This window comes from Hyperoodon ampullatus (genome assembly GCF_949752795.1).
Source record: "Hyperoodon ampullatus genome assembly, chromosome: 20".
Classification (NCBI taxonomy): Eukaryota; Metazoa; Chordata; class Mammalia; order Artiodactyla; family Ziphiidae; genus Hyperoodon; species Hyperoodon ampullatus.
Window position 1 is genome coordinate 24,835,091 of NC_136933.1, and position 14,129 is coordinate 24,849,219.

At 43.1% G+C, this 14,129-nt stretch overlaps 1 protein-coding gene across 1 annotated transcript in view; it reads right to left on the bottom strand.

The window, feature by feature from the left end:
* WWC2 (WW and C2 domain containing 2) overlaps positions 1–14,129 on the bottom strand; it is a 144,789-nt gene that overhangs the window by 42,997 nt on the left and 87,663 nt on the right. The window contains exons 3-6 of the mRNA XM_079726726.1: positions 12,119–12,322; positions 11,302–11,378; positions 6,483–6,562; positions 1,491–1,620 (exon numbers count right to left, since the gene is read on the bottom strand). Of these exons, the coding sequence (XP_079582852.1) occupies positions 1,491–1,620; positions 6,483–6,562; positions 11,302–11,378; positions 12,119–12,322 (491 nt within the window). The remainder of the gene's footprint in view (positions 1–1,490; positions 1,621–6,482; positions 6,563–11,301; positions 11,379–12,118; positions 12,323–14,129) is intronic.

A 14,129-nucleotide genomic window follows, 5' to 3' on the forward strand; every position in this document is an offset into this window, starting at 1 on the left:
AATTTAATGTGGCCTATGTATAAATCCAAAGTTTACAGAAAGAATCAAAGAGGACCTGAAATTGCTAAATTATGAGGTTCCAATTTAACTCTGTTCAAGTTCCATTAACTTTTTTCAAAGGACTTATTCTGTGCTTTTCAGGAATGACTGATTTAATTGGCAGGATCACTGTAGAGCAACAACAAAAAGTACATCCAAGTGAAGTTCTGTACGTGTTACACAGACGTTAGAACCGCATATTCTAGAGCAAGACTGCCTGGGTTTGAACCTCTGTGCTGCCACTCACCTGCTGTGTGACTTTAACCAAGTAACAACTTCTCCGCCCTGCTGTTTTCTTGTCTACAGGTTGAGGATAATAACAGAGCCTATCTTTAGGCTGTTGTGAGAATTAAATGAAGTATTTCTATGCAAGGCAGGCAGAAGACTGCCTGGCACAGAGTCAGTATTTTGAGTCAGTCTTTTCTATTTGATCGCTTCTTGCAAGTTATTTCAGAATTCCCCAAATGCAAAATTATATGGGTTCAAGAATATTCACCCACATTCAACCAGCGTTTTGGAAACTGACATGAAGTAGCTGAATCTGGTATTTAAATGCAGAGGTTCTGTTTACCACGGGCTCTAACAGTTTTTGAAAGACACAGACTAAATCCTCACCCAGCTAGGTAAAGAACTCCAAATATCTGAAATATTACAAAGACTTCTCAGTGCTTGTGATAATTATGAGACGGAAGGGAGGGAAGAGGAGGAAGAGATAGCTCTTAAAAAAACTTGACTGTATCTGCTAAATATAGATACTCAACATGCAGAATATTGATCGCTGAATGGTTGTTTTCTCTACACATGAGGCTGGGTCACTGGAGCTCAGACCCATAAGGTGAGAAGTGTACAGGTGTAACGAGGGGGTCTACTGCCATTAGCATCTCTCCCAGGGTGACTATACAGATGTCCCCCAGCTGGGTCAGCGTTCTCCCTGCCACGCCCAGCTAGCACCTCGGAATCCCCTGGGGTGGGGAGTAGCTTTTCTAAGTTCCTCACACCCCTTCCCCCTCTCCTCAAGGCATCTCATCTACTTACTGACAGCAGGTGACATACTCTTTCTGTATCCTGGGCTGAGGATCACTGAGTTAGATAACCCTGCTTATCAGGGCGCCGCATGAAGTTTGCAGTGAGTTACAGGGTACACAAAGATGCTAATCTCCTTAGATGGGCTCCAGGACCCAGCAGCCCCTGTCTCAAAGGTCATCCAAAGTCTGCCTTCAAATAAGCGTATCAGAACCTTGGAACCGATCTGTTTTCTTCCAAGGCAGGCGGCTGGCTCAGTGCCTATAACAATCTCCTACGGGACCAAATTCCGTATGGATGGGGCAGAAATGGGGTTTGTGTGGTCGTAAAGGGCCTTCCAGACTCCGATGGAGAACTTCTGCCTCAAGGAAAATTTCTGAGGCCCAAGAAGGTAGCAGTGTGACTTGAAAAAATGTTCCATCACATACCTGCATCAGATCTTGTTTTTCTTTTTCTCCTGAGCTAATAGCCTTTCTGATAGACTTCAGTTCAGTTAGGATGGCTTTGGCTTCACTAAGTTCATAGCCACTCTGGCCTCCAGACATTTTTTTATCAATTCTGTTAAAAGAAGAAAGGAAAAAAGAAAAATCAAAGAATGACCGAATGTACAAGTTAAAGAGATAGGAATTGGGTTTGGGGTTGTCTTAGTTGGCTGATTTTTTTTTTTTTTGCCGTACGCGGGCCTCTCACTGTTGTGGCCTCTCCCGTTGCGGAGCACAGGCTCCGGACGCGCAGGCTCAGCGGCCATGGCTCACGGGCCCAGCTGCTCCGCGGCATGTGGGATCTTCCCGGACCGGGACACGAACCCGTGTCCCCTGCATCGGCAGGCGGACTCTCAACCACTGCGCCACCAGGGAAGCCCAGTTGGCTGATTTTTACTACTTGACTCACACACACGAGTTTCAAGCTGATGGTCTTTCCTTTCTCTTCTGATCACTTGGAGCTGAGAGCCCTTCCATCCCCCATTTCATCCCCCAGTCCACTGTAATCACCTTCAGGCTCAGGCTTTTTGCTTTCAGTCTGTTTGGGTGATGCCACTGCTGGCTGAACTCAAACCTCATCTCATGCTGATCCTGACAAAGGTTAAGGACACGGGGAAGCAGGACAGAAATGCCAATAAACTGGGCGAGCACAGGAACCTCAGGATTCATCACTGTCACCTAATTTTACATGCTGCGATGTCTGTGCAAAACCTAGCACAGTGCCTACAGCTTGGTGATCTTTAATAAAGGGTAGTGATTTTTATTTATACTAGTGAGTATCCTGTAATATTTGGATTGCTTGGTTAGTTTCTTATTTCTTTTTAGATATATGAAATGTATTCTTTTTTTACGACAGTTATGAGTCAAAATAAATTGCTCGCCTTGCTGAATGAGTTCAAGTCTAGGAACAAGGGGGCAGCAGATGTGTTCATTTGTCCACTGACGTTGAATAAAGAGCTCCCCGATGAGCTTATTTATTGCCCCTGCAGATCTGCTCCCCAAATGTCCTTACAGTTCACAGGGTCACCCTGTGTCAGAGGATTTCATGTAACCTAATCTTTGTGGTCGAAGGGCCCAACCAAATTACCTAATTAAAAAAAAAACGGTTCAACATTTTCTTCACCATCACCCTCCTGGTTCTCCCCACCACCTATGCTGCCTGGGACTCATTAGGAAAGAACCTGGGCTTCCCTTCAGGGACACATGCCACATCTCTGCCCACCAGCCAACAACGTTATTACACGCGTTCTCAGACATATCCTTGTCTTATTCACAGACTCTCCAGAGTTATGGCACCTATTAAATCACAGAAAACTGGCTCTGACCTAATTTGGTTTAAAACACTTAATAATTTGTATTTATTTCAACATGAAGGGCATAGTCTCAAAAGTAAAAAAAAAAAAACTAACACAATTATTATCTTATTCACTCTTCCAAAGTTTACCCAAACAAGTGCAGTTTGTAGATAACTTGATAACTAAAATGGTACTTGTAGATAACAAGTACCATTTTAGAAAAGATTTTATGATGCTGAACAAATAATTAAAGTCTTAAAGAACCTAACAGAATAAAATTAATTTTATCATAAGGTCATTCTATAAAAAAGTATAACCAATGAAGTCACTGAATTAAACATATACACGTGCGCGTGCACACACATACACAGAGTATTTGTGATGGGAAGGGACCTTAGAGATTACCTAGTCATGTTTCTTCCAGAAGAAACTGAGACCAGAAAGTCTATGCAAATTTAGCTTCTAAATTGCATAAACACTTAGCTAAGTAGCACAACTGTCCTCGATATGAAAGACTTAGGCTTGGGGCTCTTATGACTATTACATTTAGAATATTTGATAAGAACCCCAGAAGTAGTTTGAATATTGGTTGATTATATTTATTTCAGGAGGGCTTTATCAATGAAATTGTTGACATCCTTAAGTACTATATCTACTCACTTAGTTGAGCCAAAAAGCTTATTTTAATAAGAAAAAGAATCTGTGAGATTTCATGAAACAGCTAGTAATATAGGTATCTCGAACTGTCAAAGGCAGTTTCTAAAGCCCAAGTAATTTCTTCCGATTTGTATAAAACCTTCAGAATTTAATAGTAAAACAAATCTTTAATTCAGAAATCAACCTTGATATTTGAAAATAAAAGCCAGTGAGCAGTTTTCAGAAATAAACTTTAATATTTAAAAATAAAAGCAGGGCTACTTCAAGACTGCTAATTTAAATTTCAGAGAGCTTTAAAAATAGATGAGAATTTCTCGGACAGCCACTGCTCAATTAAATGTTAAATACGACAAGAACCACCTCCATGCAGCACTCACCACGGAACCCCTTTTGGTCTTTCCTTCCCTTTTCCCAAACCTTTCTACTTTACTTAACTGTTGCTTTTGCCCTCTACCTCCACGTTTTTCCTTTTTCTCCTCCACTTTTCATCTCCTCCTTTTTCTCTCTTTTGACCCTAACTGACCATAAAATAAAATATCAGCATAAGTTGCTGACTTTTTTTTAAAAAAACAAAGTATGTACTGTGCTTTTTGTTCTTGAGAAATACAATTTTACTTTCATCCCTTAAAAATTAAAGAAAAATTTTTTTTGGTTTCTGGGTACCCTACAGTTAATTTTTCCCCTATATCTTACCATTTGCATGCCTTCCCTGGAAAATGTGTACCCCCTGAGCCAAACTTTCATAGATTCTGTATATACTCTTGGCTTGCTGGGTGTTTCAGCCCTTTCCATTTTCCAATTCTGAGTGAACACTGGAGGTGGCAAAGCGGAAATATGCTTCTCTTCCTGGCATCCACCTACACATAAGCTACACTATCGCTTAGGCCAAAGTCAACTTTGGGACCACAGTCTGAAATGAATAATGTAAAGAATAAAACTACATTCATTCATCCAGCATAAACTATTGCATCAAGTAAAATAAAAACCGGGGTTTAAATTACATCATAATTCCAGATTCCACAAAATTATTCCATTTTATTGTGAATAAGTGAAAAGTTACAGAATCCTGCAGTGGGATTCTGTATAAATCTTTTCCTGAAATATATTTTGTCATAACCCAAGTAAAAAGTCCCCTTATAGTACCAGGAATGAGGTTTCCTGAAAAGTATGGTTTCTGGGTTCAATCAATTATTATTCAATCTTCTAGTAGTATGGTGTTGAACATCTGGATGAAAACAGCTTTATTTTGTCTATAGCTTTATTTTGATCTACAGGAGGAATCTGATGTTAGATATCCTATCTTTCTGCTCTTGGTTCAGTGGATTAGAATCACTGCAAGAGAAAGCCTGAACTTCTACAACAAATGTCTATTGTTTTCTTGTGGAATGTTATTGACAGATTCTTAAACATGCCTTGGATTCCTATAAAAATTGCTTGCAAGCAAACTGCTTTGAAACAATACAGCATTGTTACATCAATATAACGAAAACAGCAAGTTTGGCTAACCTTTAATCCCAGTGGTGAATGAGTTATAATTTCATGTGCCTTAAAAGTATGCAACGTGTGGCTAAACGCTTCGTGGTGCTCCCACCACAAAGACCTCTGTTATGCTGATGTACAACCGACTAAAGAATACATTTAGGTGATTCCAGGTCTGCTGAGTTTTTTGGGGCACTCTGCAACCAGCTGAGGTTCTCTGAACAGGGCTGGACCTGAGAACCACATGGGGGTCTCACAGAATATGACTTGGGGTGGAGACAAGACACAGGGATTTTTAAGAGCTCCTCAGATTATTCCAATATGCAGTCAGGTTAGAGAACCATCAGGATGGGAGCATCTGGAAGAATATCATGGTCATGATCACATGAGGTGAGTGTCAAAACCAAAACTGATCCAGTAAACCAAATGTCTGAGATGAAAGTCATGTGGCTGGTGGTCAAGAGGAGTGACTGGGGTCCCGAAATATAACTCGTCAACCAAACATACAGAACAATCAGCTTATGTGGCCTGGCCAGCGAACACGTGGGATCTTTAACGGGGTAACGCCTTGCTGCCTTGGATACTGCTAAGGGAGACAAGGAAGAACATGAGACCCGCCGATCAGGGAAGCCCCTATGAATCCTGCATTGCTACTGGGGGCACTGAACCAGGCAGCAAGGAGGAGGGAAGGGAAAAGCAGCCGGATGCCTTTCAAGGGATGATGTCTTCAACCCTCCCTGTGGCTGTGTGCTGGATGCACCATCGCTGCTTCCCTGCATCGGAGACCCTGGGGTGGGCACTGCGGGAGCTGGAAGGTCTTGGTGTGCCTGCTGGGGTTCAGTTAGGCTGGGCCTCGTCAGCAGAAGAGCAGTGGCTTCCAGGGGCTGGGAATGGGGCAGGGATTTCCAGATCCTGCTACCTTCCGTCATCTCCGTTCTCATTTGACCCAGCTCAAGCTGGAGCCGGGGTCCAGCAGACTTCAGCACAGAGCAGGAAAGGGCAGAGGGAACAGAGGAGCCGAGGCACTCACTCAGCTCCTCTGCAGACACCCCTGACCGGCTCCCTGAGATCAGACAGCGTTAGGTTCCCCCGGGGCTGCCAGAGGCGGACAGGCCCCGAGCCCGGGGCTCGGCGGGCGCAGGCTCACAGAGCCCACCCAGCCTCCGGAGAGAATGGGGAGGCCCTTCCTGGGCTCGATCCCCTGGCTCCGCCTCAAACTGAGAGCAGGCTGGCGGGCCCAGAGACGAAGCTAAGTTTCTCACTTTGGTTTCCTCGGATCTCCAAAGATTAGTGAACATTTCACACCTATTCAAAGTGTATAGATTCTCCCAAGTTTTTTTGTTTTGTTCTTCAATTGATTGCTTTTTTTTTTTTGGTGCGGAGCTTTGCACTTTGCATTTTACTTCTCTTGGAGAAAACTCTTATGTAATCTATACTTCTATTTTCTTTGTATCGGTTCAGGGGCTTTGGATTATTCGAGAGTCACTTTCAGTATTTTCATACTCACTGTTTCAAGGTTGCAAAGCCTTGTTCTTTATAGAGCAGTTCTTGCTTCATCTGGGACAGTTCTCGCTTCAGCTTTTTCACCTTTTGTGAGAAACCAATGTAAATATGAATGTTTGTAAATAAGCAGCAACACAGTTTAAAAAGGTAATCTATTAGTAAACCATTAAACACATAAACACAGCCACTAGTTTGACATTTACTCGACTAGCTTCTCCTGGACATAAGTTCTATGGAAGGCAGATTATCAGTGATGTGCATTAATTATTACTCAAGTTTCCTCTCATCATCGGATGTAGCAACATTGCCGTGAGCCGGACATCACGATCGTCTGCGCTCTGTGACAAACAGCCACTACGGGGGGAGGCAGGACAGTCAGCCAGGGTCTCTCGGGCTCTGTGCTTGCCCTTCCTCCTGACTCTCCAGGACCCCTGGCCACCCCTCTGTTCCCCAAACAGGCCAGGCTGTTCCAGCCTCAGGGCTTCGGCACGTGCTGTTCCCTCGGCTAAAAGGCCCTTCCCTCAGCTCTTCGCTAGCTGACTCCCTGTCACTCAGCCTCAGCTCCATGTTACCTTTGCAAACAGCACTTCTCTGGCCACTGCACCCAGGCCACTGGTCTGTTTTGTTTAGTTCGCAGCATTTTCCAGGAGCTGAAATTGTCTTTGTACTTGTTTCCTGTCTGTCCCCCCATGGGAAAGTGAGCAGCCTCACCCAGCTGTATCCCAAGCTTGTAAAATAAAACCAGGTGAACAGCAGGGGATCAATAAATATTTGTTGTCAAACTGATAAAAATTGTTCTTTTCCTGTTATCTTTGGTAATAAGAATACTAAAATTTGGCAGGTCAGGAAAATGGCTCAAGCCTGGTTCAGTCACAAACTGAAGGTATTCTCATGGGTGTCAGAAACTTATTTCCATATAGTGAGTTACAGCCTTAAGTTTTAAGCACATCCTGTTGTATAGTATTTCCATGTGTTTTGCACTTTTACTTCCTATTTATTCTACCCATTCCACAAACATCTATTGATTCTGCACAATGTGTCAAGTCCTGGGTCTGAAAGTGTGAACGAAACAGACCTAATCTTTGCCCTTATGCGTCTTACAGGACAACGAGGGAGCCTGATATGGAGCAAATAATTGTCCAACAAAATAAATCTTTCCAGCTGCCATAGGTGATATAAAAGAAAAGCACAGGATACTTCACGATCTAAAAGGGGGACGGGACCTAATTTAGTCCGAGGGGTTGAGGAGATGAGAGGGTTCGTGGGCTTCACTGATAGAAGGGGTCCCCACAGGGTAGAGCCTGTGGACAAACCCTAAACTGTGGGAGGAGAAACTCAGCAAGTCTCTGGGATTTAAAGAATGCCGCCACTGCTGGATTACAGAGGTGGTGTGTGGAATGGGGTGAGAATGGAAGAGGAGGCCTGATTACATGGAACCTGAAGCCATGCTGAGGATTTCTAAATCTCCTCCTAAGAACAATGAGAATCAAGGAGGGGTTGTACAGTATGAGCCGCTTTATGCTTCTGAAAGGTCACTGTGGAGACCTCTGGTGCTTGGACCAGAGGGGCCCAAAGGGGCCATCCTGCCTGGCACGCGGGCCGTGCTATAGGAAAAATCTATTTTAGAGGTAGAATCAACAGGACTTGGTGATGGACTCAAGGTGGAGGGTGAGGGAGAAGATATGTCAAAGATCACTTCCAAAATCCTGGGTATGTGAAGGTGATTTCCTGGGGAGGGGGAAAGATAAAGGGTTTTCTGTAAGACATTTATTTTTCTGACACCCATGGCACTTCAAGGCAAGTGGAATATGTGGACTTGAAGTGTCTAGACTAGAGATGTAAAATAAAGAGTCACTGACATAAGGACGCTATTTTAAATGCACGAGAATAAATGAGATCAACTAGAGAGTGTGTACGGAGAAGGGAAGGCAGCTCAGGAACACCTCGGGCACCTGCATTGCTCACAGGTCAACGAGAGAAAGAGACAAAGTACATTGCGAAGCAGAGGCCAGAGAAGTCAGAGGAAAACAGAGAGCATCGTGGAACAGACGGGAAAAAAGTAAACCGGGGGACAAGGCCCTATGAGGAACCAAATGACAAGGACAAGGGCTGTTGTGACACATTTGTAGACCATGAGGCACAATATTTTGGATACAGTAATGTTCACTAATTTATCTGTTAAGTTAATCTGAAGGCTTAACAGTTTGTGCCCTAAGGCACTTACGTTTTATTAGGGAGAAGGAAATAGAAAGAATTGTGCTGCAAGGCCCAATTCATAACTAAAAGAGAGGTACAAACAATGCTACTGGAACCCAGAGGAGGGGACGACTACTTAGGCCAGGGGAGGAGGGCTGCCCTCAGAGAGGAGGATCTTGAAGGTGCTTTAATATTCATGCATAGCAACAAGCTCACTCACAGCGTCCAGTAAAGACATTTCAGTTTTAGTATCAGACTGTCATCATGTCAGGAGCCATCAGTAACAGAGAGCTCATTCCACATGTAATTCTACTTCTGACAGCACTCTCAAAAGCTTTTTACCAAAAAGACTAACACTTTTATTTAAAAATAACAACAGAAATCCAAAAATCAATAGTAACTGGGCTGAAACCTGTCTCTACCTTTGAAAACACAGTTGACAAAAAAAAACCAACAACAATGGTACTATCAGGCCCTCTTGGAACAACTGAATTAAAACCATTAGTGTATCTCATGGTCATAAAACAGCACTCCATTTAAAATCATTGGGGCTGCGATGACATACCCATTTGCTTTCTTTCAAAAATGGTCATTGTAAATTTAACTTTTGACAATTCAGACTCTTCTCTGCTTAAGTGATGTGAGATTTTATTGTATGTTGGGTGACAATGATAAAGGAGGCTAACACCTGTGTTTTCTTCCACATTATTTACTTCACCTACAGTTGGCTGAAAGGCACTGCTTTTATTTTGGGGAGTCTTCTGAGTGGATTACCTGAATGATTTTCAGCTGCCAAATATCAATGTGCATTTTATTTTGTTAAGGATGAAAAAGTTTGATTCTATTATAATGATAAGTGAAAACAGATACTACTATTTCCAACCCAACATTATTTCTGATTGTTTCTGGTTTTCAGAGTTTGGTCTTAACGGTTCAACACCCTTTCTTCTCAGAGAACCATTTGGCATCGTTAGCTATTGGAGGATCACTGTTTCTACTCTCATTCTCCAACCCACTTTCAGATGTAGGACAAAGAACATGAAAACAAATGTCCTTAGATCCCAGCTAAGGGTTACGCTAATGCTGATTTGCCCGTTTAGCACAGTGTGGACTCTACTTGGAGGCAACAGTGAGAACTAAAATGCCAAGCACTTCAGGTATTCCAGGCACTGTGCTTTCAACCCTCACAACTACTCTAGTAGATGGATACAGCTTTAATTCTTATTTTACAGATGAGGAATCTCAGACCTAAAGAGAAAAGTAAGTAATCTGCTGAAGGTTACCCTGCTACTAAGCAGCAGAGAGTGGTCTAGAACCCAGGAGAATGTTTTAAAACTACAGTTATAAAAGTTTTAGTTATTAATGGCATGATAATATATATAAGATCAAAGACAAACTAGAACTGTAGCAAAATGACCTAAATAAAACCTATGGCCCTTATTCTACCTTAGAAACGTCAGTATTCTTTTTTTTTTTTTTTTTTTTTTTGCGGTACACGGGCCTCTCACTGTTGCGGAGCACAGGCTCCGGACGCGCAGGCTCAGCGGCCATGGCTCACGGGCCCAGCCGCTCCGTGGCACGTGGGATCTTCCCGGACCGGGGCACGAACCTGCGTCCCCTGCATCAGCAGGCGGACTCTCAACCACTGCGCCACCAGGGAAGCCCTATGTATATTTTTTGACATGGCAATTCCACTCCTAGGTGCATAACCAACAAAAATGTGTACATCTGTACACCCAAAGACATGTATAGTAGACACGTACACTAAGGCATAATTTTTAATTACCAGCAATTCAAATAAACTCTAATGTACATCGACAGTAGAAGAAATAAAGAATTCATGGTATCTATACGAAAGTGGACTGCTTTACAGCAATAAAAGCGAATGTAGATGAATCTCAAAATGTTGAACAAAAGAAACCATCAGTAATCCATGGGGTAGCATTCCAATTTCACAAAGTTCAAAGCAGGCAGAAAATCAACTTAGAGTACTGCCAATAAAGGTCACCTAGTGTCACCTTTAGGGAGAAGGATGATGATGAGGGGATACCATGGGGGCTTCTGGGGTCATGGCAATAATCTCTTTCATGACCTATGTATTGGTTGCATGAGTTTGTTTACTTGGTGAACAGTCTGTAAGACTCCAAAAATCAAGGGTAAACAAGCTGTGACCTTAACAGCAGTGTGGTCAAAAAGATTTAGGGTAAAGATCAGCAAACAACCCATGAGGAAGTGTGAGGCACTAGGAAAATCTGACCTAGAAAAGGAAGTGACGTGGTGATGTGAACCGTGGGCATCTTGAAATATCAGGTTGTCTGATGAAAGAGCAGCTAGGCTCAACTCTGGACGTGTATTTCAGCACAGTAAGGAAAAGTAAGTTTTCCAGACTCAAATTTTGATGCAGTTTACTAACTGCAAATAATAAAACTGCCCAGAAAAGGAACACACTCCCTCTCAATAGAAAGAACAATCTCAATCACTCACATGTTCTAACAAAAGCAGAAAGACTACCCATTGAGGAAAACTGAAAGGGTTCCTGCGCTGAATGGAGAGGGCGGATGACCACAAAGGCCCCTTCCAGATTCTAGGCATACGTTCCACAAAGAACCACAATAAAAAAGTCTTACCCTTAATCGCGTAGTGGAGATCTCAGCTTTTAAGATATCAGGGTCATATTTAGTACTGGATGAAGATCCTGAGAATACTTTCAAAGGGAAAAAAGAAAAAAAAAAAGTAACTTGTACAAGTTGCATAACTAGTTGTCAACTTGGAATTTACAAACTCTAAAAACAACAAGATTTACATGCTTCTGTGGATACTTACTTAACTTTATAACTCCTTTACTGTCATTCATCAGACACCTAAATATAAAAAGTCATCTTCAAACCTTTATAATTTTTTTCAAGAAAAAGGAATGTTATAAAGACCCCAGTGCCTCATTTTCCTCTGAATTTTATATCTACGGATAACATCTTAGAGAATCTTACTGCAGACCCAGTTTATCAGAGCTTTGCATTATCCAGAAACTTGTAATTTAAGTAGCACTTCTGGGCCCATCACAGATGCTTCTTTAAACAAGGCCAGCTCAGAGGGAGGTCGGTCAACTCAGGTGTTCAACAGAAACTTCATTCTAGTTAATAGCTCTAGTTTTAGTTTAGTCCCACTGCAAACATTGTACAAGAGTAGCACAAGGGCCAAATTACTTGCCCTGATCTGAAAAGGTAAACATGAATCCCCCAGTGAGGAGACTTTTATCTGGAATGGGGTCGAGGGGTTTTACTGAGAAATCTGATGTGTGCCCTCAGCCTCACGTGGCTCTGAGGGACTCTTCCTGCCCGGGAAGGAACAGGACTCAGAACAAAGTCCCACAGAAACCCAAGTGGCCTTCTATTACCTACTACTTGGTCCCCATTTCTCAGGTCTGAACAGCCACGCTGTACTTACAGCTGGTGCGAGAACTCGACTTTTCCTTGTAGGCGTCATTTAACCGGACGTATTCATCCAGGGCCAGGGCCAGCCTTTGCTCTTTCACGTGGTACAGCTCCTGCTGCGTCCTGAGGGCATCCTGAGCCACGGACAGATAGTCCTTGAGCATTTTCTCCTGTTCCCCCCTCCATTGTTTCCTTGGATCTTCGATCTGTGTGGTTTCTGAAAGTATATTAGGTGGGTTATTTTTCAGAATTTAATGATTTTTTTTTTTTTTTTTTTTTGCGGTACGCAGGCCTCTCACTGCTGTGGCCTCTTCCGCTGCGGAGCACAGGCTCCGGACGCGCAGGCTCAGCGGCCATGGCTCACGGGCCCAGCCGCTCCGCGGCATGTGCTATCTTTCTGGACCGGGGCACGAACCCGTGTCCCCTGCATCGGCAGGCGGACTCTCAACCACTGCGCCACCAGGGAAGCCCTGTTGCCTGTTTTTAAATTGGTTTGTTTGTCCTTTTAATGTTGATTTCCAGCAGTTCCTATACATCCTGTCTATGGATATATAAGATATGTGTACAATGAATATTCATCTGTGATATTGTGTGTATCAGTAGTATATTCCTTAAAAATACCGTGAGTAAAAGATTCCGTTCACAAATTGAACACACACTCCATTTACATGAAATTCTAGAACAGGCAAAGCTAAGGTGTGATGATAGAAATCAAAACAATTTGCAGCAGTGGGGAGGGGGTGACTGGCAAGGGGCAGGAGAGAACTTTCTGGGGGCGGGGTGAGAATATCTTGTATCTTGATTGGCTGGCAACTACAAAGGCGTATACATTTGTCAAAATTCATTGAAATACGTACTTAAAATCTGTGCATTTTCTTATATGTAAATAAGACCTTAATTACTAAAAGACAAAAAAGTTAAGGTACAACTCTGACCCTATCAAAAAGTGATTTGCGGGCTTCCCTGGTGGTGCAGTGGTTGAGAGTCCCCCTGCCAATGCAGGGGACGCGAGTTCGTGCCCCGGTCCGGGAAGATCCCACGTGCCGCGGAGCGGCTGGGCCCGTGAGTCATGGCTGCTGAGCCTGTGCGTCCAGAGCCTGTGCTCCACAACGGGAGAGGCCACAACAGTGAGAGGCCCGCGTACCGCAAAAAAAAAAAAAAAAAAAAAAGTGATTTGCTTCTGGTTGTAGTGATACTATCAAAACCTTACAAACAGTACTTCATAATTACCTTCTAGTTAGTTACAAACACCCCCATCAATATCTACACCCCGACTCCGCACACACAGCCACTAAAAGGTGAATTCTATCACAAAACACTTAGGGCCTAAAATAACTATCACTGTCAAGGCCAAAACTTTTACTTCTAGATATTTAACAGTGTTACACAGAAATAGTATTAAACAGCCAAGCAGTCTTAATTTCATTTTTTTATTGAAATAAGGAGAAAATAATGCTGAAACTATACAATGTCAAGACACAACATATGTGTAGACCAGCTGTTAAGAGAAGATAATACAATTTGCTCCCTAACTGCTTCATAGGAATGTCTTTAAGATTAATGAGATAACGAACCAGATCCCTTTTAGTGGGAAAACTACTTGCTGTGGGTAGTTGGGGCACTTTAGGGCACAGTAAATCCATCAGGTCACTGGGGTACCATTACTGTACCAAAGCAAAATGCGAGACTTAAATATTTATGTTCTGATAGTCAAGTGTGTGGTTTTTTTTTTTTTGCGGTATGTGGGCCTCTCACTGTTGGGGCCTCTCCCGTTGCGGAGCACAGGCTCCGGATGCGCAGGCTCAGCGGCCATGGCTCACGGGCCTAGCCGCTCCGCGGCATGTGCTATCTTTCCGGACCGGGGCACAAACCCGTGTCCCCTGCATCGGCAGGTGGACTCTCAACCACTGCGCCACCAGGGAAGCCCGGGAGAAATTTTTATAACCAGAAAATAACTGGTAAAGATACTACCTAGGAGAGAAGGATGGGACACAGAAGTTATTAAGCAGGGTCTTGGGGGTTGA